General features: G+C 36.2%; 2 protein-coding genes across 5 annotated transcripts; both read left to right on the forward strand.

Annotated features, from left to right (window-relative positions):
* The first annotated feature begins 169 nt into the window (after positions 1-169).
* Positions 170-5,580, forward strand: LOC147385383 (binding partner of ACD11 1-like). Of its 2 annotated transcripts, none has more exons than XM_086422453.1 (8): positions 170-358; positions 446-549; positions 776-851; positions 2,393-2,458; positions 2,553-2,618; positions 3,185-3,525; positions 4,029-4,152; positions 5,189-5,580. In XM_086422453.1, exons 1-8 carry the CDS (start codon positions 353-355, stop codon positions 5,300-5,302), a joined length of 897 nt encoding a protein of 298 aa, XP_086278579.1. In that variant the 5' UTR covers positions 170-352; the 3' UTR covers positions 5,303-5,580. The 2 variants fall into 2 exon arrangements, with proteins under 2 accessions (XP_086278579.1, XP_086278580.1); XM_086422454.1 differs by having other exon boundaries at positions 173-358; positions 5,206-5,580.
* Positions 5,581-8,098: 2,518 nt separating this feature from the next.
* LOC147385384 (ankyrin repeat family protein / regulator of chromosome condensation (RCC1) family protein) lies at positions 8,099-18,420 on the forward strand. Of its 3 annotated transcripts, XM_086422450.1 has the most exons (11): positions 8,107-8,359; positions 9,968-10,666; positions 11,412-11,589; positions 11,698-11,926; positions 12,866-13,005; positions 13,268-13,557; positions 13,989-14,201; positions 14,293-14,784; positions 15,645-16,304; positions 16,988-17,545; positions 17,891-18,420. In XM_086422450.1, the coding sequence occupies exons 2-11, from the start codon at positions 10,391-10,393 to the stop codon at positions 18,134-18,136; spliced, it is 3,282 nt and encodes a 1,093-aa protein (XP_086278576.1). In that variant the 5' UTR covers positions 8,107-8,359; positions 9,968-10,390; the 3' UTR covers positions 18,137-18,420. The 3 variants fall into 3 exon arrangements, with proteins under 3 accessions (XP_086278577.1, XP_086278576.1, XP_086278578.1); XM_086422451.1 differs by lacking the exon at positions 12,866-13,005 and having other exon boundaries at positions 8,099-8,359; positions 11,412-11,564; XM_086422452.1 differs by lacking the exons at positions 8,107-8,359; positions 9,968-10,666; positions 12,866-13,005 and having other exon boundaries at positions 11,432-11,589.
* The last annotated feature ends 6,689 nt before the right edge of the window (positions 18,421-25,109 follow it).

A 25,109-nucleotide genomic window follows, 5' to 3' on the forward strand; every position in this document is an offset into this window, starting at 1 on the left:
CAACAAAGCACGCCGCCAAGCACGTCGAGCTAATATTCAAAGTTCAGTAATTCAACGAGACGATAATAACCCTTTTATTTACTAAAATATCAACTCTGCCCTTCTCCGTATAGAAACCTAGAAGTTAACGAATCATTCTCGACAGTTGGGGGTCAACTCCAAAGTGCGTACAGCGAGCAATCTCGACAATTTTTTTGGTTTCGATTCTTATAATTTTAGCTAAATCCAGGGGTATTGATGTAATATAGTTCACGTTTCTTTGAATCGTCTGCCTTTACTTTTCGTTCTCTAGACCCAAGAAGATAAGAGAGAAACAAAAAAAAAAAGTAGGAAATTTAATTTTTCTGAAACAATGCAGGTGAGATTTAAAGCTCTAATTCAAGCTTTTGTAATTTTTTTTATTTTTTATTTTATTGGTTTTGTAATTTAGTTCTTCATTTTTCAGACGAGAACAGTTCAAGTACAGCATGTTTCAGATCTGGCGGGAGAAAGAGAGATTCAAGAATTTTTCTCATTTTCTGGAGATATAGATCACATCGAGATCCAACGGTTCTCTCTCCTTCATCTGTTTTTTTTTTTTTTTCTTTCGGAGAGATTTCTTAGTTTGAATTAGGGTTCTGGTTGTTAGTGTCAGTGTTTTATGACAATGTGGTTTTATTTTCTGGATTTTTAAAAAATGTCTTGTTTCTCCTTTTTAGGGTTTTTGTTGACTGTAGAGTTCTTGTTTCGTTGAATTTGAGGTTTCTTATTGACATTTGGAGGGCTTTATGTGCAGTGATGTTGGGCAATCGAAGACTGCGTTTGTCACATTCAAAGATTCAAAAGCTCTGGAGATTGCGTTACTGTTATCGGTATATCTTCCTGTTTTTACTTGATTTTCTTGTTTGACTCTGTTTGGTTCTGAGCATATAGTTTTCTGGATCACAAATTATTTTCTAGAAAGCTAACAAAGAGTTTGGCTAGTCTTTGGTTTCTTTTAGGATCTATTTGGTTGCGTGATTAGGTCTGTAAATCAACCTAAAGATCCCTGTAGTTAACACAACTGTCCGACGTGTTTTTGAAAAATCCCACATTTCCACTCTATTTATATTCCTCTTTAATTTGTGCTAATTCAGTTTTAAGTTTTTAAGTTTTTAAGATGCTTTAGATTGTGGAGATTGAGATCCTGTTTGTGGGTACCCCCTTAGACATTTTGACAACAAAACGCTCTTAAAAATGTATTTTCTCTCCACAAAATGATAATCCAGACATGTCCGAACTAAACATCAATTAGGAGAGGAATCGCTTTTGGGCATGTTTTAAGAAACCAAGAGTATATTGAGAAGTTTTTTTAATGAGTCGCAATTGTGAGCGACAGTCCCACATTGCTTGTGGGTATCATGATCTTGGGCTATATATAAACCTGGCACAATCCTCACCTTAGAAACCTGTTTTGTGAGGATGAGTTAGGCCTATGGGCTTCTACATGGTATCAGAGCGTGTAACCACAGGGATGTAGGAGACACATTGCCTGGGTATCATGACCTATATAAACCTGGGGCAATCCTCACCTTAAAGCCGGCTTTGCGAGATTGTGAGGATGAGTTAGGCCCATGGGCTTCTACAGTGATAAACTGACGCTCTTGACATGGCAGTGCACAAAACCATATATCTTTTTCTTCGGGATACACAAGAAAAAGATCTATGGTTTTGTGCACTGCCACATCAAGTACTTCAATTTTTGCAAGTCAGTTTATCATTAGTCTTTTTTAATACCTTCTTTAATCAAAAGAGTGACACAAGAAAATTATTTAATTGTTTTTTTCACACAATGGCATTATTTAGAGTAGAAAACAATCAGAAAGGAGGCGAATTAGTCGCAAAAAGTGGAACCTAAGAAGACAAAGGTGGCAGTAAATGAAGTATGATATGGCTGCACCAGCCTGAGAAACCTAATTGGCAGTCCTTTATTGATAAATAAAATTATTCATTCAATTCAAATAATTGAAATTTTTTAAGGTGTCCTGTATTGTTGTTCAATTTCTGGAAAAACAACTCATTTTGGCTTTAGCGGATGAAGCATGATCCATGGCTTTGCCCAGTCCATCATCAAAATGGGCTATTATCCAATTAAAGAATCTTGAACTAACTCACTGTTATAAAGTTGGTTAGGCCTGTGATCCTAATATCTGGCACTAGAATTTTCCAAAACTTATTCATTTGTAGGAGTTTTAACCTTTAGTTGGAGCAATCCTCCATATCTTCTATGGGTTGTGTTCTTTCTTCTGTTCAGATGATGCTACACATTTTGTATTGAAATCTCTGATCCAGTAGAACCAAGCTATTATGCACTCAGATATTTGTTGCAGCAGTGAGTAATACATATTTTATTTTTCTGCTTTTGTTTGTGCAGGGAGCAACAATAGTAGACCAGATTGTGAGTATAACTGCTGTTGAAAACTACATTCCAAAAGTTGAGGTGTGGGCGAACTTGATTCATAACTTTCTACAAGATTACATCTCTTAAGCCATACTTTTAGTGGTTCTTATATGCTCCAGTGTAATTCATGCAGGAAGTAAGGGTGGTGGACAATGCTATAAGTTTGGCTCTATCAGATAACATTACAGTAGATGTTGAGGTGCCAATACACTCTCATGTAGATTTCATTGCTTGTTAGTGTTAAAAAATAAAGTCAATCATCAAATGGCGAAATCTAAGGTGGACTGTCTAGCAATGGCTTGACAGCAAAGTAATTGAGTTTACATTTTAGTCGTGATTTTCTGACGCCCTCTCTGACACACGCCTGCATACAGCCCCTGATGTGGCATGGGCTAGAAACATAGACTTTTTCCCTCAGGATACACAACTGTACATGTCCATAAATATGTGCAGTTGTGTATCCCGAGGAAATAATCTATGGTTCTAACACATGCCATGTCATGGGACCTGTGTAAGAGGGGGCATCAGAAAATCATTATTCTTGACATTATGAGGTACACCATTTGGTGGGTCCCACCTTATTGATCTCCTAAGGAAAACAACTGACAGAATTTGATGATGCTAATCATCTAATCTACATAATGGATGATTACAATCAGTCCAGTTTACAGCCATTTTGTTTGTAGGATTATGATAGATACCTTAAATTTGTTCTCTCTTTAATTGTATAGACTCGGATTGTTTTGATTTCTTATTTCCTTGCAGACTAAAAGTAGTTCTCCTAAGAATGGAAGGATTTATGTCAGTAAAGCTCAAGATGTTGTTACGAGTATGCTGGCAAAGGGTTCTGCCATTGGACAAGATGCCATGAACAGGGCTAAAGCGTTTGATGAGAAACATCAGTTGACAGCCAATGCGTCTGCTAAGGTCATTTCCTTCGACAAGAGAGTTGGGTTCAGAGAGAAAATAACTGTTGGCGTCTCGGTGGTTAATGAGAAAGTGAAGTCCATGGATCAAAGGTTGCAGGTTTCGGATAAAACAATGGCCGCTTTAACTGCTGCAGAAAGGAAATTGAATGATACAGGCTCAGTTGTCAAATCAAGCAGGTTCGAGGTTTTCTCTCACTCTCTCTCTGTTTAATTTAGTACAATTGTAAGGTCCACAAAAAATCGCATATCCTTTCATGGTTTGTTGATCCATTTGGAAAGAATGAAACAATTATACGAAAAGAAAGTTTACAGCATGATGTAAATATCAGTGTAATGGGGGGCTTATTATTTTTGGTGTAAAGCTTTCAAGGGGTCCTCATGGGGATTGGGTTTGTTATGAGGATCCATAGGGTATCTCGGTTGTGGAACTCAGGTTCATCATGTTTTCTCTCTATGATGTGCAAACAGATTTTCTCTCTCAAAATCTGTCATATATCTTTCTTTTGGGGTTATGTACTTATCTCTATCCATGTCATAGAAGAGAGAAATTTTCTCCTGCTGTTAGAAAATGTTCATGGTACCCCTACAGTAGACAAATGGTCAGTCAGGTGGTTGTGTGCTAAACCCCTATTCAAGTGCATTGGTGAGAGGATAATAAATCTGCTTTCGTGACTGAACAGGTATGTAACTGCTGGAGCAGCTTGGTTTAGTGGTGCTTTCAACAAGGTGGCAAAGGTTGGGCAAGTTGCCGGTACAAAAACTAGAGAAAAATTTCAGTTAGCTGTGTCCAACTTGACTGCGACAGTAAGTTTTGTAGTTTTTTTTTTTTTTTTTTGGAGGGGGGAGGTGGGTTCTAATGATGACAGACTACACGTTACAAGCCATTAAACATAAAGGTATCCAATCTATTGGATTTTGTGAAGGTGACAACTTAGCTAAGTTGGTGAAGGCATGTGCATAGTTGATCTCACGACCTAGGTTCAAATCTCATTGAACCCACCTTTACATTGACTACTAACCACCTTGCTCGCTATTGGATTTTGTAGGATGCAATGCACAAAGTCTGTTATTATTATTATTATTATTATTATGGCTAAATAAAAATCATTAATAAAAGGAGTTTTCGATGACCAACCAGATGCAAAGCAAACAACAAGACTTAGAATAGACCCCCAAAAAACACTACTCATCGTATATGATAAAAATACAATCCCATCTCCCCAAGAAGTCTTCAAAAAATACACCCTGAAAGCTTACACCAAAAGAAGAGAACCCAAGATTGAAATATACTCGCACAATTTCTTAATGGGTTACTTATATACTCGCACAGATCTGATTTTTAAGGTTTTTGATCTAGGAGTTATAAATAGGACCTTTGAAAAGTGGGTCCACAGCATTCTTTACTTAAATGCTACATGCTCATCATTTTTTCAATACCATTATAAAAAATTTCTTGTCTTTATAGGGGACAATTTCGCTACCCCTCTTCATAGCTAAAATCAGACCCAATTCCCTCTTTGAATTATTTAGGGATATATGAGACTGTCTTTCATGTAATTTCTATTTTTCGATCGTTCTGATGAAGTAATTATAAATATTATCGGACTCTTATATCTTTGGTGTAAATAAAATATTCCAAGGGTGGTAGTTTATGTTATTGTTCTTTGAGGTAGGTCCTCTTGACCTCCTCTTTTTTCTTATTTGGCACTAAAATTTCATTTATAAAAAATAAGAACATAATTACACTTTTCTATTTTATTTTTATTTTTTATACTTTATGTTGGGAATGATCTTACATTCCCACCACTGAATATTTTTCTTACCATATTTATTTGCAAAGATTTTTCTTGACTATAGGATTCTCCAATTGCTGCATAAGCTCCAGTGTGTCAAAAGTTGTTTGTGGAATCTTCCTGAAGATTTCAAGTTACAACCCTATTGCCCTAATCTTTGAAACAGTGAGCAAAAGTGGAGGTTTAAAGGTGCATAATTATGATCAGATTGGATGACCTGTGTATTTGCTTTATAGTAATGCCGTGTGCCATCGGTTTTCGCGATTCATTCTATTGTTTGTTTTCTTTTGATCATTTTCTATTTATAGGTGTTAATTGTTAATGCGTGCATCTAGGTTCTCTATTTTCATATTGAAACATTTTTTCGCATTTGTGAAAGAAATTTGTAATGGAATGCTACTGTTTGTCCAATGAAGGAAGTGATTTCATTCTTCTGCAATTGTTTACCTTTTGTTTGATCGATCAATGGTATTACTTTGTGCAGAATAAGATAGATCGGATGGTTGATTTCGATCTCTTAATCACCTTGAACTAGGGATGTTAATGGGTACTAAATCGACCGGATATACCCATCTGGATCCAAAATCTACTATTCTGATTTTTTGGACCACTTGTTTTGGTAGGAATGTGAATCATTTGGTTTATAATAATGTGTGGCTTTTGCTTACAGTGACAAAGACAGATGTTTCTTGTTGTTTTCCCTACCCTTGTGATGCATGTGGTCTGCTTGTTTTTAAAAATGTGAGGTCGCTTGTAATTTCATATATGGTTCTATTTGATTGATATTTAGTGAGATATTTTTTATGGTTTGTGACAGATCTACTTACAGCCTTTTATATATTAGAATATTCTCTTAAAAGAATCTTTCATTAGAATTCTAAAAATAGGAAGAAAAAAAAAAAGAAAAAGAGGAAAGGGTAAATTCCCAAATAATTGAAAAAGCTGTCGGTATTGTTGACAAAATGTTATCAAATTGTCGACATTTCAGAAATACCGAAAACTTTTGTAATTATTTGGGAATTTAACCAACAAGAAAAGAACTAACTTGTTTGTGAGAAAAACCAAAAAGAAATCATGTTTGTTGGTTGAGGTCTATGGAATCTCTAAAAAGAAATGTGTAGGAATGAAGAGATACGGACATAGGCGGTTGTTTCGAGGGTCGTTAGTCGCTCTCATTTTTAAAACTTATTATTTAAGATGTCTCGTATCCTGGATGACTCATTGAGGTGGGCGAGTCATAGTGGAAATCTCGATGAGATAACTCGCCAAGTCATTTTAATGTGGTTCCAGATTTAAAACCATACTGAAAGCCAGAAAGAGTGGTTGTCATATTTTCCTATAAATGAGAAAAAAAAAATGTTTTCGGATGTAATCTCCTATAACACTTTCTATGAAATACACAGTTTTATAGCAATTAAGTAAGCTTTAGAAACACTTGAGGGGAAACTCAAATCCTACCCCTTTAAAACGTCATCAGACAAATGGCCCAGAAGAGAGTGCCACGTGGCACCTTTTTGCTGCCGGATCATTGAACATTCCATTAGGGGAGGGGCACACGATAAAATCTTTCTATATTACAAGTTTTCTTCTTTCATGGGTAACTTATTGCTTGGCGTTGTAACCGTTCAAAGCCTTAAAGGTGTCCCCCACCATAGTGGACCCAATGCTAGTTTGAGTGTAATTTACCATTTCCATCTCCCTTTCTCTTTACGTCCTCTTCTTCATTTATTTTTTTCCACTAATGATTTTCTGACTCAAAAATTTTCACTCGTTGTACGCTCAGTTGATATGGCAAGGGCACAAAACCGTTGATCTTTTACTTGTGTATCCTCAAGAAAAAGATCTATGATTCTGTGCCCTTGTCACGTCAATCGTGTACAAATCGAATAAAAAATTTTGAGTCAGAAAATCATTTTCCTTAACTTGCTCTCTCTTAATTTATTTATTTTTCTTATTAAGGAATCTCTAGAAATAAATGATAGAGAAAATTTACAAACCCCTTCCTTTCTTATCCGCTTTTGTTAGTTCAATTGGTTGTAGTTGCATAGAATGTCATGGGATGATAACAAAATAAAATAAAATGTTAACCCCTACTCATTGAGATCCATCGATACCAAGGTTAATGTGTAAGAAACAAATTGGTGTGATAATAGGAATTCTTAAAATAAGGCTTGATCCATAGCTGACTTGGTTTGACACATTACAAAGCAACTTTGAGGTTGTAGGTTCAAGTCCAGCTCACCCATTAAAAATTTCTATTTTTTACCGGTGCCAATTAGTTTAGTTGGTAAAGTCTTTGGTAATGATATCAGATATTTGAGTTCAAATCTCCTACTATTAAAAATAATAAAAAAAAATTTAAATAAAAACAATAGGAGAAAGAAAGACATGGGGTTGCCCTTGGTGTTCATCTTCCAACTAGTAAACTTAAAAAACCATTTCTCTTGAGTTTATATTTTTGGGTATTTCACAATTTTCATCATCACTTAAATTCAAGGGTAGAAAAGCCATTTTAGCTGGTCTCTTTCCATTGAAAATTAACTCGTCAATGTGAAAAAATTAAAGGGGGTATTATAGTCCTTTCAACTCAAAACGGAGAAATCACTCCTTAACTCTTTGACACGTCTCGTATAGTTCACAATACCGCCACGTTTCAGTCACCTACCTAGACTTTTCTAGCAGTTAAGGCTGGGACGGGAAGAGAACTATAGGATTCCTAGAGATTAGCGGACGTTATAAATTGTGCATCTCTAAGGAATTTCATCTCATATCAACCGTTCATTGGAAATTCATTCTCTTTGTCCAACGACGTTTGACACTAGAATTTTCATTTGCCACGTCATCTTATTTGTTTGACACGTTTAAAGAAGAAGAAAACACTTGCAGTAAGTAAACCGAAGAGCGTGCCAGAAACAAACTCATTCTTCAGAGTTCAGACCCAAGTCTCAGGTGTGCCATTTTATAAAAAGATTAAGGGCATTATAGTCATTTCGAAAGCAGTAATGGAGTACTAAATTCCCAAATTGGCCTTGAAGATTAAAGAGTCTGTCCCAGAAACCTGAAACTCTCCTCCCTCAAGGGTATATTCGACGGTTGGATTCTCTCGTCCACAACTGAAAATCACCGAATAAGAGAGAGAAAAAAAGAGATGCGTAGATCACAGATTTCTTTTCGTAATCAGAGAATCCTGATCTCTTCTTCGCTCACAAAAAACTTAGGTGATCTTCTTTTCTCATTTTCTTCGATGGGTTTTTTACATTCTTCTCTTTGTTCTCCATTTGATTTGATATTGCTGTCTCTAGTAACTTTTTTTTCTTTCTTATTTTTGGGATTTTTTTTGTTGTTTTTGGTGAAGATTTGATGTGGGTAGTGGTTTTTTTAATCAGGTTTTGTTGAAGTTCTTATTTTTAGGTGAGTTAGGTATTATGGTTAGTTTGAATTGGTAATTGGAGGGTTTGTAGTTTTCATTTTGTTAATTTTTGTGATTTGGGTATGCTTATTTTGATGATTATTGAAGGTTTTATTGGTCATTTGGATCCAAGGTTCCATCTTTGATACTTGATTCGTAGTTTTGGATTGAAATAATCCTCATTTTCCGCTCAAATTTTGGTACTTGGGCGGAGTTGGTGGGAATTGTAGAAAACCCTTATACGTGTTTGGTGTTAAGGTCTTTGAGGGAACAGGTGGAGTGGTTGAGATGAATTAGTGAATCTGGGACTTGGAATCCATTAACAGAAAAGCATGAATTTCCCTTCGTAGCACTGTAATTTTTTGAGAGGTTGATGAGACTAGTACTTTGCACTTTATCTGTTTTAAAGTTTTGGCTTAGAACACTAGAACCCAGAATCTTACTGGTATAATTGCCCTCGCCAAGTTATAAATCAAAATAGTTCAATTAGATTCTCCACAATTTCGACTAATTTTAATACCATTACTCAAAACCTAGAGCACTTCTTTATATTTCATAAAAGGGAAAAGTATGAGATATATTACCAGCTTGGATTTCTGAAATTTGATCAAAGACAAGGCTCGGCTTCAAAACCATACGTGGAACTTCATCCTCATACGGCTCCTCTAGGGATGGAGGTAGGCCCAGCCCAGGCTTGTGCGGTTAAGGTTGTTGTACACGACCTCATAAGAATGAAAAAACAATGTTTCCTTGGCTAATTTCGCTTGTTTTATTTAAGTCTTTTTTATTTACTTTTGGATAGGCAAGTGAGGCGGGTATTGGATCTTGGTCTGTTGTATTACCACTTAGAGACTTTACCAACTTACCAAGCTAATAACTTCAAGACCAGAGGCTATTAGGTTATAGAATGTCACATTTTAGATAACCAACTGTACGTGATGAGTCGCTAAAGATTTGTGATGGTCTGTTCTGCCTAAAGATATTGTGATTTTACCATACTGTTTAAAGTATGGAATATCATTAATCAAGTGTCGTACAATGCTATAACATGTTATATTTCACATGATATTACTCAATAGTGTCACTATGCCAAATTGTAATAAGTGTCCTGTATTTATCACAGGTCTCTACATCAGTGTAGGAAATAAATAATTTCCTTCCAACTTGGTCAAGTGTTCAGTGTTTGGATTTGGACGAGTCCAAGTATGGTATCCTAGGTTCAAAACTCTGGTTATAAACAAAATAAGCGCCATGGACATGATAAATAAATTTCTAGTTCTCAGACACACTACAAGCAATTTCATTAGTATTTTATTTTTCAGAAATTGTTTCAATATGATCCTGTTCTTTAATAAATGTTGGTTCTATATATGTATACATAAATTTTCTTGGGATATACTGATGGAAGTGATCACAGATGGGGCACATACCTTCCCTTGCATTTTCAAGTCTTTTGGTTCCCAATGATCATTGATGGGAGTTTGTGAATGGCTCCTACAACTGGTTTGTGTTTACAACAATGATGGAGATGATGAGAGCCCAAGCATCTAGGAATGACATTTTCTAACAATTAAATGCGTGGGTATTCTTTGCATGTTGATACCTAACAAGGAGGTCTTCCTGTAATATAGTTCAGCAGAACGTAGCTTTTTCAAGAGCTGCAGCTGATTCGTAATATTCATTGTCCTTTTTCTGCTTACTGAGTTTTCGAGGATCTTGGCTTTTGACATTATTTGGTGAAGGTGAATTCGATGTTAAGTTACAGGAACCAAGTTTGGGATGATTAAGTAGTTAATCTGTGAGAATTAGAGTATTTATAGGGTGTTTAGTGGATATATTTATGGAGGGTTCAACGTCACTCTTGGGCCAAAAGCAGAACCAGCAGACATCTGTACGCAGAAATACTTCTGGAGGGTGCCAGAAAGATTTGTGGCTTGTTACTCGAGAAGGGTCATTGCATGAATTAGACTCTGCTTTGGCACTGCTGAAAAAGAATGGAGGGAATATTGATTCAAGGAACATATTTGGGCTTACTCCTCTTCACATTGCAACATGGAGAAATCACATTCCCATTGTGAGGAGGTTACTTGCAGCTGGAGCTGATCCTGATGCTAGGGTATGTTGCTCATCTATTCCTTTACTTCATTTTTATTTAACTGTTTTATGTTATTTTAAGAAATCCCCTTAACCCCCCAAACCCCCCTTCTCCCGCTCTTAGAATGTTAATAATTGTGATACAAGCCATTCATTCTTCATTGTTTTACACATCTAGTTTAATTGAAATCTGTTACAGGCCATTATTTGTGCTGGAAATTTTAAGAAGAATGAAATCATTAGTGTATTCTATTAATGGTTCTTTCGTCAATTATGCTACTTTTTTTTTGTTGATAGTTTAATGTACTACCAAATATTCCATCCCTTTGTGACACAATGAACCCTTAGTTTGATGTAATAACGACATTGTTTGAAGTCCTTTTCTGATTATCAGTGGCATTTTCGACTAATGCCTTTAGATTGAGAATGGTATATTTATTATGAAGTAAGCGAGAACACACAACTAATTGTGAGTCAGTGCAGCAACTTAAAGCATAATTAGTGTTTATCAAAAGATAAGCTTAGTAATTAAACAAGGAACACTGAAGCTGTCAAAATACTGAAGATGGAAATTTCACCAATACCAGGGGTTACATTCATTTCACTTTTGGGGTGAGTTGTTGAGATTTGAGAAATTGTCTTGGTTTTTTAGGGAGTATTACAGCTTCTTAATAGTAGCAAAAGTATTCTTCTCCGGGTCCATCTTTTGTAATTTTGAAATTGGGTTAATTCTCTGAGTGCATGACCATTTAGCTGTTCTCCTTTAGGATGGAGAATCAGGATGGACTAGTCTACACAGAGCTCTTCATTTTGGACATCTAGCTGTGGCGAGCATTCTTCTTCAATCTGGTGCTTCACTTGCATTGGAGGACTCCAAAAATCGAACCCCTGTTGATCTCCTCTGCGGGCCTGTGTTGCAGGTTGTTGGAAATGAGCGTAATTCAGGTTTGTTATCACAATGTGACTATATGTTTAACTTCTGAGGTTCATTTTGTTATTGTAGCTTCCATAGATGGGTTAGTTGATATCATGAGTGATCACTTATGTTTTCAGTTTCTTCGGAGGTCTTCAGTTGGGGAAGTGGTGCAAATTATCAACTCGGTACTGGGAATGCGCACATACAGAAGTTACCATGCAAAGTTGATGCGCTTCAAGGTTCTTATATTAGGGTGGTTTCTGCTGCAAAGTTCCATAGCGTGGCTGTTGGTGCTCGTGGGGAAGTGTACACTTGGGGATTTGGAAGGGGAGGTCGCCTTGGACACCCAGAATTTGATATCCATAGGTAAGGATTCTACAAAACTTAATGGGAAACACACACAAACTACGCGTACATTCATTGTGAGTGTTCGAAGATCTTGCATTAATATGGGTCTGAAGGGTCTTGTAAGCATTGACTGTCCCATCTTTCTTTTTCTCCTCTTTTAAACATATTATATTCTTATTGGCTATTGCACACCAATGGGTATGAATGGTCTGAATATAAATAGATACTCACCTTGTAGTGGATTTCGAACCTTTTAAGAGTTTTCATGAAGGACTTGGCATTCCTTAATGGGAGAGAATTCTCCCTTGCTTATGAGGGAGAGCTTTCTCTTTATTTATCCCATTAGATTAACATGGTGTGTACCTCAGCCTACCCTAGTAAATCGTTTATTTCAATAACCCTGATGGTCATACCATTAAGTCACCCCATGATTGAGGGCTTCCTCTAGGACTACGTAAGATAAGCTTGAGAACTGCCCAAATGGTTGCTTACTTGCTCCTTTCGTCATGTATTATCCAGTGGCTGGTTGGAGATTAAAATCATAGTAGTCTGCGACTAAGCAAGGGATCATGGACCCCTATTCAAGATTAGAAGCCCTGATGGTCGGAAGGGAAACCTTATAGACCTCCTTAAGTTCACACCAGGGATAGTGCAAAGGCTCTTTTGAAGCAAGGGAGCATCAGTTGTTTTCTCCTAATCTCTCCTTTTCTGGGTGATGACATGATAACTAAAATAGCCTGCACAGATACTCATCACAGTTCCTGCCCCTCTAATCTACCATGAGTTAGGAGTCTCTTCTTAGAAAGTGAAGTGTAAGAGTCAATGATGTCATGGATTTGTTTTTGCATGAACTGCTAAGTGGAACTGCTTTTTCCTCATAAATACAAATCAAACGCAAAAAATGGTGAGGAACAATTGTACTCCATGTTGGGGTGCTAACTTTTGTATTCTTTGCAGCGGTCAAGCTGCAGTTATTACCCCACGGCAGGTGACTTCCGGTTTAGGATCCCGGAGAGTTAAGGCAATTGCAGCCGCTAAACATCACACTGTCATCACAACAGAGGGTGGGGAAGTGTTTACTTGGGGATCCAATAGAGGTACATTACTGGGAATTTTAACTATGTATGAATGTCCAGTCTGCTGAAGGGAGGATCCATTTAAAGCTATGGAATCAATCTCTTGTCATTAGGGAACCTGTAAATATCTCTTATAAAAAGGGGAATCTCTTATACATGCCACTAATTGGTTCTTTATCTGAATGCAATAAACCAAAGATATGAAAAATATCAGTCTAGCCATTTTTTTAGGCCAGAATATTTGATATACTGAATTACAAAGTCTTCTGACAATTTCGTGCAGAGGGTCAGCTCGGTTATACTTCTGTGGATACGCAACCTACGCCGCGGCGGGTGAGTTCCCTTAAGGCAAAAATAGTTGCTGTTGCAGCAGCTAATAAACACACTGCTGTGGTTTCTGAGTCTGGAGAAATTTTCACTTGGGGCTGCAACAAGGAGGGTCAGCTTGGGTATGGCACCTCCAACTCAGCTTCAAATAACATGCCAAGGGTGGTTGAATACTTGAAAGGCAAAATTTTCAAAGGAGTTGCAGCAGCAAAGTATCACACAATTGTATTAGGAGCAGATGGAGAGGTAAGTTTAAGAAGATTTTTTTTTTAAATTTTTAATTTGACTAATTTCCTGCCACATACATTGATCAAGTGATTGTTGAGGGCTTGCATGGACTCATCTTGAAAACCAACCAATTGAAATTCTTGAGTTCAAAATCTTACGCAGCTTTCAACTGATTGACCAAATGTTTCCAGTATTCGATCCTGGATTTAAAGTTCTTGATTGCATTTTCTGGGTCTTCTAAAAATTGATATACCACCTTAAGTTGACCAATCTTAATTGAGAAGAGTTGACTCTGCCCCTTCTTTGAGTAAATATGAAAGTCCTGAATTTAGATCTTTGTATTATCAAATGGGCAAACTGTACTGTAATTTGTTTCTATGCTTTATGATTTATTTTTAAAATTTGATGTATATTTGTGACTTGGAGCACCGGATAATTGTGACTCGCAGGTGTTCACTTGGGGTCACCGACTTGTTACCCCAAGACGTGTAGTAATTGCTAGAAATATAAAGAAAAGCGGAGGCACACAATTGAAGTTCCACAGAATGGAACGGCTTCATGTGGTTGCGATAGCTGCAGGGATGGTACATAGCATGGCTCTCACAGATGATGGTGCACTATTTTATTGGGTTTCCTCCAATCCTGATCTCAGATGCCAGCAGGTTCAATTTGATCAAAATGTAGCTTATAACTTTTATCATCCCTCTCTATCTATTTCTGACTCTTGTTATTTTGCTTGGTTATTGCTTTTAGCTATATTCTATGTGTGGGAGAAATCTAGTGAGCATTTCTGCGGGGAAGTACTGGACTGCTGCGGTTACAACAACAGGTGATGTTTATATGTGGGATGGGAAGAAAGGTAAGGACGAGCCTCCTGTTGTTACTCGGTTACATGCCATGAAGCGGGCGACCTCAATTGCAGTTGGTGAAACACATTTGTTGATTGTTTGTGCTCTTTATCATCCTGTTTATCCTCCTAAACTGGCTGAGAATCCTCAGAAGCCAAGACTAGATAATGAGGACGAATTAGTAGAGCTAGAAGAAGATTTTATGTTTAACGATACGAAAAGGAATGAAATAATAGCAACTGTACAAAAAGATAGTGCTGGTAACAGGCTTGTACCAAGTTTGAAAAGCCTTTGTGAAATAGCGGCGGCAGAGTCTTTGGTAGAGCCAAAGAATGCTATACTATTACTAGAAATTGCGGATTCTCTGGGAGCTGACGACTTGAGGAAGCATTGTGAGGTAATCATTGAGATTTTCTTGTGATGATATTCATTGACCTCCTTAATTAGTGTGAGCTCATTTTTTGTTAACTCAGACTGATTCAGCTGATGCTAAGTTTTAAGTCACTTGAAGCAAATATGATTTGGTTGAACTCAGTTGTGACTTTGGTTAGGAAGACAGCATTTAAAACATATCGTTTTTGGAAAATAAAGAGAACTTTTTATGACAGACGTTACCTATGTATCCCTATAAATATAGAGAACAAAATAACTTGATTTTAATATTTCTCTTTTTTTACATTTATTGAAATTTAGCTTTAAATTCAGTTTGAATGATGTATGTTTTACTATATTTTGTAATTAATTTTTTTAACTATAATGATTTATCTTTTTGTCATTTTGTCATATACTCATACATTTATGTGTCGATATCTATCTGTTTTTGTTTTTTTCTCTTTCTATACTCAAAATTGTATTAAACCTGAACTTTTCTGATCGATCGTTTACATTCTGTTTTTCTATCCCTCCTTTTTAACTGAAATCATATTATACTTGCAGTATTTTACTGGTTGATGTTTTTCATTTATTCCTTGCTATTGTATAGACATGAGTTGTGTGTCTTTTGTGGTACTTCACAATATCGATACTGCTTTTATTTGTTTCTTTACTGTTGACAAGTAAAATAATACTTCTTTTCGGACGATGTTACTCCCTTTAATGTTAATTTTTTTTTTCTTTCTTGACTTTGCTCCAATTAATATATTTTACCAACTTTCTTGGGGGATACCTACACATGGATAGAGGAATGAAAGCCATCTTACTTCTTGTTCCCTGTGTTGCACATATGAGGCTAATTTTACTATAATGATATAAATGCAGGATATAGCTATTCGGAACCTGGACTATATTTTTACAGTCACAGGCCAGACTATTGCAAGCGCTTCGCTGGATATACTAGCTAACTTAGAGAAACTTTTGGATATGAAGTCCTCCGAGCCATGGAGTTATCGTCGGCTCCCAACCCCAACTGCTACTTTTCCTGCAATTATTAACAGTGAAGAGGACAGCGATAATGAATACCTTAATAGAATTCGTGATAGCCGCACAAAATCTATCTCAAAGATTTATAGAGAAAAGAAGTTGGACAGCTTTCTAGAACCGAAAGATGGTGCAGATCAAGCCATCTTCAAACAAGTCCGAGCTTTGCGGAAGAAGTTGCAACAGATTGAGATGCTGGAGGCCAAGCAATCAAGTGGTCATCTTCTCGATGATCAGCAAATCATGAAACTTCAGACAAGGTCAGTTCTCGAGAGCTCACTTGCTGAGTTAGGTGTTCCAGTTGAGACACAGGATGAGACATCTCCAGTCTTGCTGGATGGGAAAATGGGTAAGAAGGTGGAGGTATCTAGAAAGCAGAAGAGGAGGAGCAAACATAAGATGGGACAGGTGGCAGCACCCTCTGGAGATTACGATCGTGTGGAACCACAACCAATAAAGGGGTTCATGAATGTTGAAATACCTCAAGTTTCAGTACAAAAGGTTCAGTTTCCAAGCTTTTCGGATCTTTCCATTTTTCAAGATTCAAGTAAAATCTTCTGGGTCATGATGGGTTTCTAACTTAATACAGATGGGGCTATAGGTTGTTGGAAGGTATATAATTATTGTTACAGCACAGTTCATAAACAAACTGAACATAGAACTTGTGGGAGAACTACAAATTTGATGTGGGGTCAGGTCAACCTCATCAGTTGATTCTTACATCTGATCTATAACATTCTTTTGAGACATTAGGGAGAATGTAGCAAAATAGTACAGAGAGTTTTAACAGATTGGGTAGTTAGTGTTCTGTTAGTTTGCATATAAGCTTGACTAGACCCCTCAGACGATGAGTCCAAACGTCTCTTCACATCTGAATGCTTCTAACCCTTGTATGGGAGCTTTGATAATTTTCTTTACAATTTTTTTCTCTCTCAGTGTCTCCTTAATAGTTAAAATGCAAATATTTTACATTTTTGAAAATTCTGAAACAGTAGAAATTAAAAAAAAAAAAAAAAAAAAAAAGGTTTTTAGAAGGAAAACCAATGAAAAGAAATTCTAAGCTTCCACTTTGGCATATAGACCTTAAATTTATTTCCAATTCTTGTCAAACACTCAAGAGTATGATTAGAATTATAACATTAGAATGCAGATTACTCAAATTTGCTGCATTTGACCTTTTATAGGAGGCTGGTAAAGATTTTGATGAAGCTGGTGGTAATCGGGTTTTGGAAGAAGAGTTCCCTGTATGCGGTCCGAAGGAAGACATACTCGACATTAGTAACAATAAGATGCCCCTACCAGCTGTTGTTGCAAAGAAGAAGAAGAACAAGAAAGGTGGTTTGTCGATGTTCTTGAGTGGCGCTCTTGATGATGCTCCAAGAGATTATGCTCCCCCACCACCGTCGACCCCCAAAAATGAGGGCCCTGCATGGGGTGGTGCTAAGATTTCAAAGGGATCCACTTCTCTCCGTGAGATTCAGAACGAACAAAGCAAAACTAAGGAGATTCAGCCTGGTAGGAAGGTTAAGGATCAAAGTGAAGATCTTGTCGAGGGAAGGAGTGGTGGGCAAATCCGATTAAGTTCATTTCTACCAATTGGGGGAGGATCCGGCCCAATAGCTGTGGTCTCAGCCCGAGCATCGCCAATGTCCGATGGAGACAAGAGCACACCTCCTTGGTCTGCTTCCGGGACTTCTCCCATCCAGTGCCGCCCATCACTTCGAGACATACAAATGCAGCAAGTACGTATATTTATGTTTTTTTAGAGCTTCTATTGCCACACCAACTTTTACTAATGGCAACCCAATATGTGTTCTAATTCTTTGGTGATTTACATATGAATTGGGTTGGGATTAGCAAAAGTTAGTGTGGCAATAGAATTTCTCTCTTTTTTTGTTTTGTTTTGGGTGTGTGTGTGTGTGTGTGTGTGTGTGTGTGTGGATGGTGGTCGCATACACTCAGTATGTGCCCGCTGATACGTTCAATTAGCTTTACCCTTATGAAGTTGGATCTCTTTTCTACACTTGTGGATACTACGAGAGTGGATCTTTTAACTTTGGGTTTGGTTTCACTTTGTTTTAAATCAGGAAAAACACCAGCATGGTATTTCTCACAGCCCAAAGACGAGGACAGCTGGGTTCGCAGTCACTGCTAGTCAGGGCTCTCCATCTCCATCTCCATCTGACTCAAGTGGTCTAAATCGTTGGTTTAAACCGGATATTGATTCACCTTCATCAATCCGTTCAATCCAGATAGAGGAGAAGGCAATGAAGGACCTCAAACGCTTCTACAGCAGTGTTAAGCTGGTGAAAAACCCAACACAAGCCTTTTGATTTTCTTTCTGAAAAAAAAAAAAAAAAAAGTAGAGAAATTCAGATTCAGTTTTTTTTTTTTTTTTTTTTTTTTTGGGTTAAAACTTTACTTTTTGTACATTTGATTGTACAGATGATCTTACTGTACATTCAACTGTTTTATGTTCATGGATTAGATGCTGGTGCTGGTCTTATTAGTCAAATAAGTAGATGCCTTTTGGCTTGCTGGTGCACCTTCTAAATAAAAGTTGTAAATTTACAAAGTTTCAATGATTTATAGTCCAACAAAGTTGTTTAGTTTAGAATTTTGATTGGTCTGAGACACATTTGACTTAAAATTTGCAGCCCATCCCTTTTTCTGACGGGAAACTAAGCACTGCAAAAATTATCATCTTTCACCACAAATTTACAGCAATTTTTGTAGAAGAACACAGACCTAGGAATGGTTGCAAATTTTTGTTTTAAGACCCATCCCAGGTCCCAAGCCAACTACCTTGCATGTTATGGTGGAAGGGTGGTTAGGATCTCTGTTTTGTTTTTCTTTTCTTGGATGATGTTAAAGGTACTACCTCTTGTGCTTTTTGTGCAAGGTTTCCTAACTTATCATGTTCTCTTGACTTTGGTCTTCTAAGGGAGACTAATCAAAATTTATCCAAATGCCCCCTTGTAAAAATCTTTGATGTTCCCAAGAGCCAATCAAAGCTTTTCTATCCTTGTTTTCAACAGTAAGATCTCTCTCTCTCTCTCTCTCTCTCTCTCTCTCTCTCTCAAACTTAAAAGCTCCTGAAAGAAAAGATTCTCTTATGCATCCCATCCCATCAGTGATCTGATATGTACCATGCCATTATCACTAATATGATTTCCATAGGAAAATATCATGAGCACCTTTCTTATCCAAATGGGCATTTAGTTATTATTTAGGTAGTTATTCCATCATTATTATTATTTTTTATTATATATATATATACATATTTTGTTGATTTCAGAATTAGTAAAACAAAATTAATTATAAAAGTAATGTCGACTTTGAAGAATTTAAGCTTGTTCTAGCCCCCCACAACAAGTCATCTTCTCTCTTATAATATTTATTTTGTTAGTCTTTGAATACTATAATTATTCTGGCCATGATTGAGGGATTTTGGCTAAGATATGTAGAGCCTGGAGCATTAGGCCATTTTATTAAATATGGATTTGGACTAGTTAACAAACAAGATTTTAGCTCGACGGAGAAATTGTAAGTGGTTCCTCAACTGTTTGGATATCAATAGAGAGTTGGAAGCTCATTTCTTCGAAGTTGCCTCAAGCGTGCTCCATGGGTTGGTCCGAACTCTATAATTTTTTTTGAGTGATGATAAACTGACTCGAAATTCACTTGCTGAGGTGGCATTTGCACAGAACAATATCTATGGTTTTGTGCACATGCCAATTAACGAGTGAATTTTGAGTGATATTTCTTTTTCAAGTCAGTTTATCACTAACCCCTTCTTTTTAGGGTTGGTCTATTTGCATACACTGAAATGACTCATTTCAACCACTTGTTTGCTATACTCACCTTAATTTTAAAATATCCATTTACACACACTTAATAATTTGTTTTAACGTCTATTTCTTCTTCTTTTCTTTCTCTCTCTCTCTCTCTCTCTCTCTCTCACACACACACACACACATTTCTTCTTCTTCTTCTTTGCATCTTGAAAGATTTCAATGAGAATTTTAAATATTAATCTTACTTTTTTTCTTATCTTAACACTTTCAATTGATTTGAAACTGTTCAATAAGAAAGTTATGTTAGGTAAGTACCTACCAAATCTGTTTTGTAAGATTCAGTATGTATCTACTGAATTGATTTTATAATTGTTAGTAGAAAGTTTTGTTCGGTAAATACTTACCAAATTTGTTTGGTAATATTTGGTAGGTACTCATCAAATTTGTTAAAACAAGATCAGTCTGAACCTATCGAACAAAATTATCAATAATCTTTGATTTAAAATCATTGTTTTGAAGTTTTAGGAATGATTTTTCCATCTTCCTTGATGAAAAAAAATATAAGAAATTTTAAAGAAATAAACTTAAAAAATATACTAACACTTTATTCATCAACCCCCCCCTTAAAAAAAAAAATCCTACTATACTTAAGTCTTCACCATTTTTTCTATAAAAATCCATAATGATCTTCGAACGTCAATCTACTTACTTAGTACTTCTAACAGAAATTCTCAAAGTTGATTCCCAAATATATAGCTACTTCTAACAACAGTCCAACTTCAGTTCATTCTCAGAACTATATCTCAAAACAGATACAAAGAGGTCCGTCTAATAAAGAAAATTGAGGTCAAGGGCCATGTCATAAGTTTTAAAATACTAGGGGCTTCTCAAATATTAACTGAAATTTTTATAGTTTTGTCCGAACGACAACATTGCTTGTAAAATTAGGGAAGCATTGGCGTGAACACGAAACAACAACAACAACAAAAAAAAAAAAAAAAGTAACAAAATCATATGGGCATGACGTGACATGACGCCACGTACAAAGGAGAGGGACCCAGTACACGTGTCTGATTCATGGCAGCCAAGCAATAAATTGTACTAATGAGGGACCCACATAGAAAATCAATCAAGTATGTCCCCCCTACACTAGGGAAAGTGGGTGGGGCCAAAGAGTGAGAATCAGCACTCACCAAATATGATGATGATGATGGAGTCATGCATATATGGATCTTCCAATTGTTTGGGCTAAAAGCCAGAAGAAATGATTGGTCAAAATGATGTGAATTATGATTTCATTTTATCTTCTTCTTCTTTTTTTTTTAAATATATTTTCATTAGAATCGAGGGGGAAGAATTATGTGTTGGAGAGAGAAAAAGAAAGATTGGATATTAGATTGAGTCAAGAGAGAAGAAAAAGCAAAAGTTGAGAAAAATCATGTCTGATGTGAAAACCCCATGAAGAAAACCTAAAATCACAAACCTTATCTTTTTATGGAACAACAATTATTTGGAGCTATTGTGATACTCTCTTGAGTCCTGAAAAAGATTCTCTTTAATACAAAGTATGGTATAAATTGAGAGAGTAGGAATTCTTCATTTTGATAAGTTTTGTTTGAGTTGGTTTGACATGCCCACACTTTAATGTATATTGTTTTTATTTTGAAATATTAAATATCAAAGGGAATACATGTTTTAAGGGCTAATTTAACCTCTTTGGGAGAGGGGAGTGTGTGTGAGAGAGAGTTCAGATACCACTTTTCTTCATATTAGAGCACACAATATAAAAAATTTAAAAAGGAACATGCTAAATTGACTTCCTTCGACGCTGCACTCAACATTGTGTTGACATGGTAGTATGCAGAGGGTCATAGACTTCTTACCTTGTGTCTTGAGAAAAAAAATCTTTGGTTCTCTACATACTACCACATCAACACAGTGAAGTCACTTTAAAATGACTCATTTAAAAAAGATTAATGGTGGTGTGACCTTGCTGGACACTACCTTCAAACATTAAGAAGATGTGGAGTTGTGCTCAAAATCATCGATGTTTTTCATTTGTACCTTGAGAAAAAACATCTATGGTTCTAAGCACAACTACTCATTAGCTCTATGTCGAAGGTAGTGTCCTACAAAGTCACTTTAGGATTATTCTTTAAAATTTGTTAAATTGACTCAAAGGTATGCTCAACTGACGTGGCAATGTGTATAGAATTGTAGGTTTTTTTACTAGATAATGATAAACTGACTCCAACTGACATGGAATGTGCATAGAACCATAGCTTCTTTTCGTGTACGTTTTTTTGAATTAGTTTATCATGATTTTTTTTCCTTGAGATAGGTTCTGTGCACACTGCCACATCACCTAATTATTTTTTTGAGTCAATTTAGAACGACTGAAAAAATTTATCTGTGAGAGGTGAAACTCTCTCTCTCTCTAAAATGTAACACAACGCAAACTTCAAAAAAATGGAAAATGCTAAAATGATATTAAAATTGACACCATTGCACACATTGTTGATACGGTTGTGTACGGAACCATAGATCTCGATGAAAATCATCTATGGTTTCGCACACACATCCATATCAGCACTGCGTGAAATGATGTCAATTTTTATGTCACTCCAACCCACATCTATTGATTAGCATCCCCAATTTACAAAGCTACCCTTGCTATGCTTGACTTGGCATGCATTGGAGAGTCTATGCAAAAAATACTCAATTTACTCCCCTCTCTCACACACACTTTTCCAATGTGAAAAACAAATACACAATATAAGTTTTTTTTATTTTAAAGTCTTTCTAAATTGACTTCCTTTTACACTGCGCTCAACATTGTGTTGATGTGGCAGTGTTGAGAGGGCCATAGATTATTTTCCTCAAGATATAAGGAAATAAATTTATGGTTCTCAAATCTCTCAACACTGCCACGTCAATGCAGTGTTAAGCGTAATGAGTCTCGAGGGAAGTCAGTTAAGCATTTTCCAAAAATAAAAAAAGAAAAATAATGTTGAAGTGACCTCAAGATTGTACCTTATATCTTACTTTCTTGACATGGAAGTAAGTAGGAACCATAGATTCTTTTCATCGAGATACAAGTGAAAAAGCATCTATAATTCCTGCACACTTCTACGTCAAAAAAATGAGATATGAGGTACACTCTTGAGGTCATTCTAGCACGACTAAAAAAAGTGATTTTATTATTTCTAGTTGATGTTATTGGGATGAGTCGTGTGTGCTGGAGTAACATTGAAATGTACATCGGTTCTCACATCATTGATGTGGAGGTGCGCACATAACGATAGATGCTTTTCACTCGTATCTGGACAAAAAGCATCTATGGTTTCGTACATACATCCACGTCGGCAATGTGAGATTCAATGTACATTTTAATGTTACTTCGGCATTTTCCTATTGGGATTCCTCAAAGGGGTTTTCAGTTTTCTTTATCTTTTTACCCTCTCTCTCTCTCTCTCTCTCTCTCTCTCTCTACACATGAAAGACTGGTAGTGACTAGTGAGGGGGGAAGAGAGTGCTGAGATCATGCGTTGATTTGGACGGTGAACCTTTTTCCATCTTGATAGAGAAATCCTTCTTGTTGTTAGCTTTTGTGTGAGTCTTAACTTTAGCATATTAAATTGAATGAGATGAGGCCCATGTCCCCTACTCTCTCGTGCTCCCTTTGCTCCTCTCCTCGTTATTTTCAGTGCTCTCAGAGTGCCTGTAAAAGTCCTCACCACTCTCTCTTCTACCCTTCCCCCCAAAAAAGTCTTAGAAGAAGACAACAACATCCCCCCAAAACCTACCAGCTTTCTATTATTTTATGCACCAAATGACCTGTCTATCATGTGCTTTTCTTCATTATAATTGCTTCTCCCCATCAACCTAATCTCATCTCTGGCTCTGACTTCAACATTATTTGAAGAGAAAGATTTGAGAGATTATAGTTCTTGCAGCAGTCTTTGTGATCGGTTTGATTGTTAAATCATGAGTGAGAGAGAGAGAGAGAGATGTAGTTGAAGAAGGAAAGCAAGTGTTTGGAATGAGGTTTGATCCAAGATCCTTCCAATCACTCATCTTCCATATGTTTTTTCTAATAATCTTATATAATTCTTCTTTAATGGGTTCTTCAATGGATCGATCTCGGACCAGGCTTCATTCCTTACACTTGGCTTTCCATATCAGAAGAATTCCGGTTAAGATAATGTGGTGATGAGTCTCTGAAAGCCAACGCTTTATCTATCTACTGGTAAATGAATCCACTTATTGAACAGTAATTTGATCTCTCTAAAGAAATTGAACTATTTTCGGCTTTTGATTATCTCCCTATAAAGAGTAAAGAGATCTGTTATCATCTTGTTTTTTGATAGGTTATTATTGTTTTTTTTTAGGGTTAGGGTTTATTTTAAAGAGTTATAGACTCAAATTATTAGGTTTTAGGCTTTCCATTATCACTGCTATGGCAAGCTCTTGAGAAGACTAGGGTTGTGGTGTTTAAACAACTTACAAATCTTTGGTAGGATACCCATGCCAAGGTACGTAGTTCATATCTTTCAAAGCATATTTTTGGCCTATGAGTCAAGGAAGAGGAATAATGAATGTTTCCTTGATCTTTCAAAGGAATTGGAGCCATTTATGTTCTTTTCTTTCTTTTTCTTTTACGAGTTTTTACAAAAATCATAAGAATCACTAATTCTCTGGAGGCCATTAATTATCCAATTCAGGAACAAGAAAATCTGCATACCTTCACTGAGCTTTGTGCCGACTTGCATCTTCCGCAAATTTAATCACTTTGATCATGGACAACCCTATCTCTTTTAATTTCTGTTGAGTTTGTTCAAAAATTAAAAACAAACTCTAAATGCTTGTGTTTCTTTTTTTCTTTTTTTTTCATAATTTATCTTCTATATATGCATATTTTCCATGAATATGGTCTAGTTTAAGGAGTTGGAAATCAAGCTAGGTTTTCAGGGTCATCCTATCATAGAAGTATTAAGTGCAATTAGCCAGAAATTCTATCTTTAAGTTTTTAAACAAATTTGATGTACACAGATAATGATTTGAGTTGAGCTAATTCATTCATTTCTTTTCCTGTCTTGGAAGGTTATTTAGATAGATATTTAATTAGTTGCACATACTGCTTACTTAGTTCCAATTGAGGGAACTAAAAGGAAATAAACTTAGGTTTTTAAGGTTTTGTGAAGAACTTATTAGAAAGTCTTTGTATACTTGCACTAATCATTTTTGAAAAAAGATGCATTTTATCCATACAATCAAACATTAGTTTCTTCATATTTGAATGTGAATCAGATAATTAGTTTGTCACTTTTGTTATATAATCTAAGCTTTAATACTACATTGTTGAAGTTGAGTACTTGATATGGCCATCCTTTGAAATATTGATTCTTAGGAATTATGAGGCCAGTCTCAATCCCAGATGAAGGAGGAGGGTTACATCTCATTGGCTCCTGGTGAAGAACCTTCACTACCTCCTTATATGAATCTTCAT

The sequence above is a fragment of the Akebia trifoliata genome, chromosome 14 (assembly GCF_017979445.1).
Source record: "Akebia trifoliata isolate Shusen 1 chromosome 14, ASM1797944v1, whole genome shotgun sequence".
NCBI classification, from domain to species: Eukaryota; Viridiplantae; Streptophyta; class Magnoliopsida; order Ranunculales; family Lardizabalaceae; genus Akebia; species Akebia trifoliata.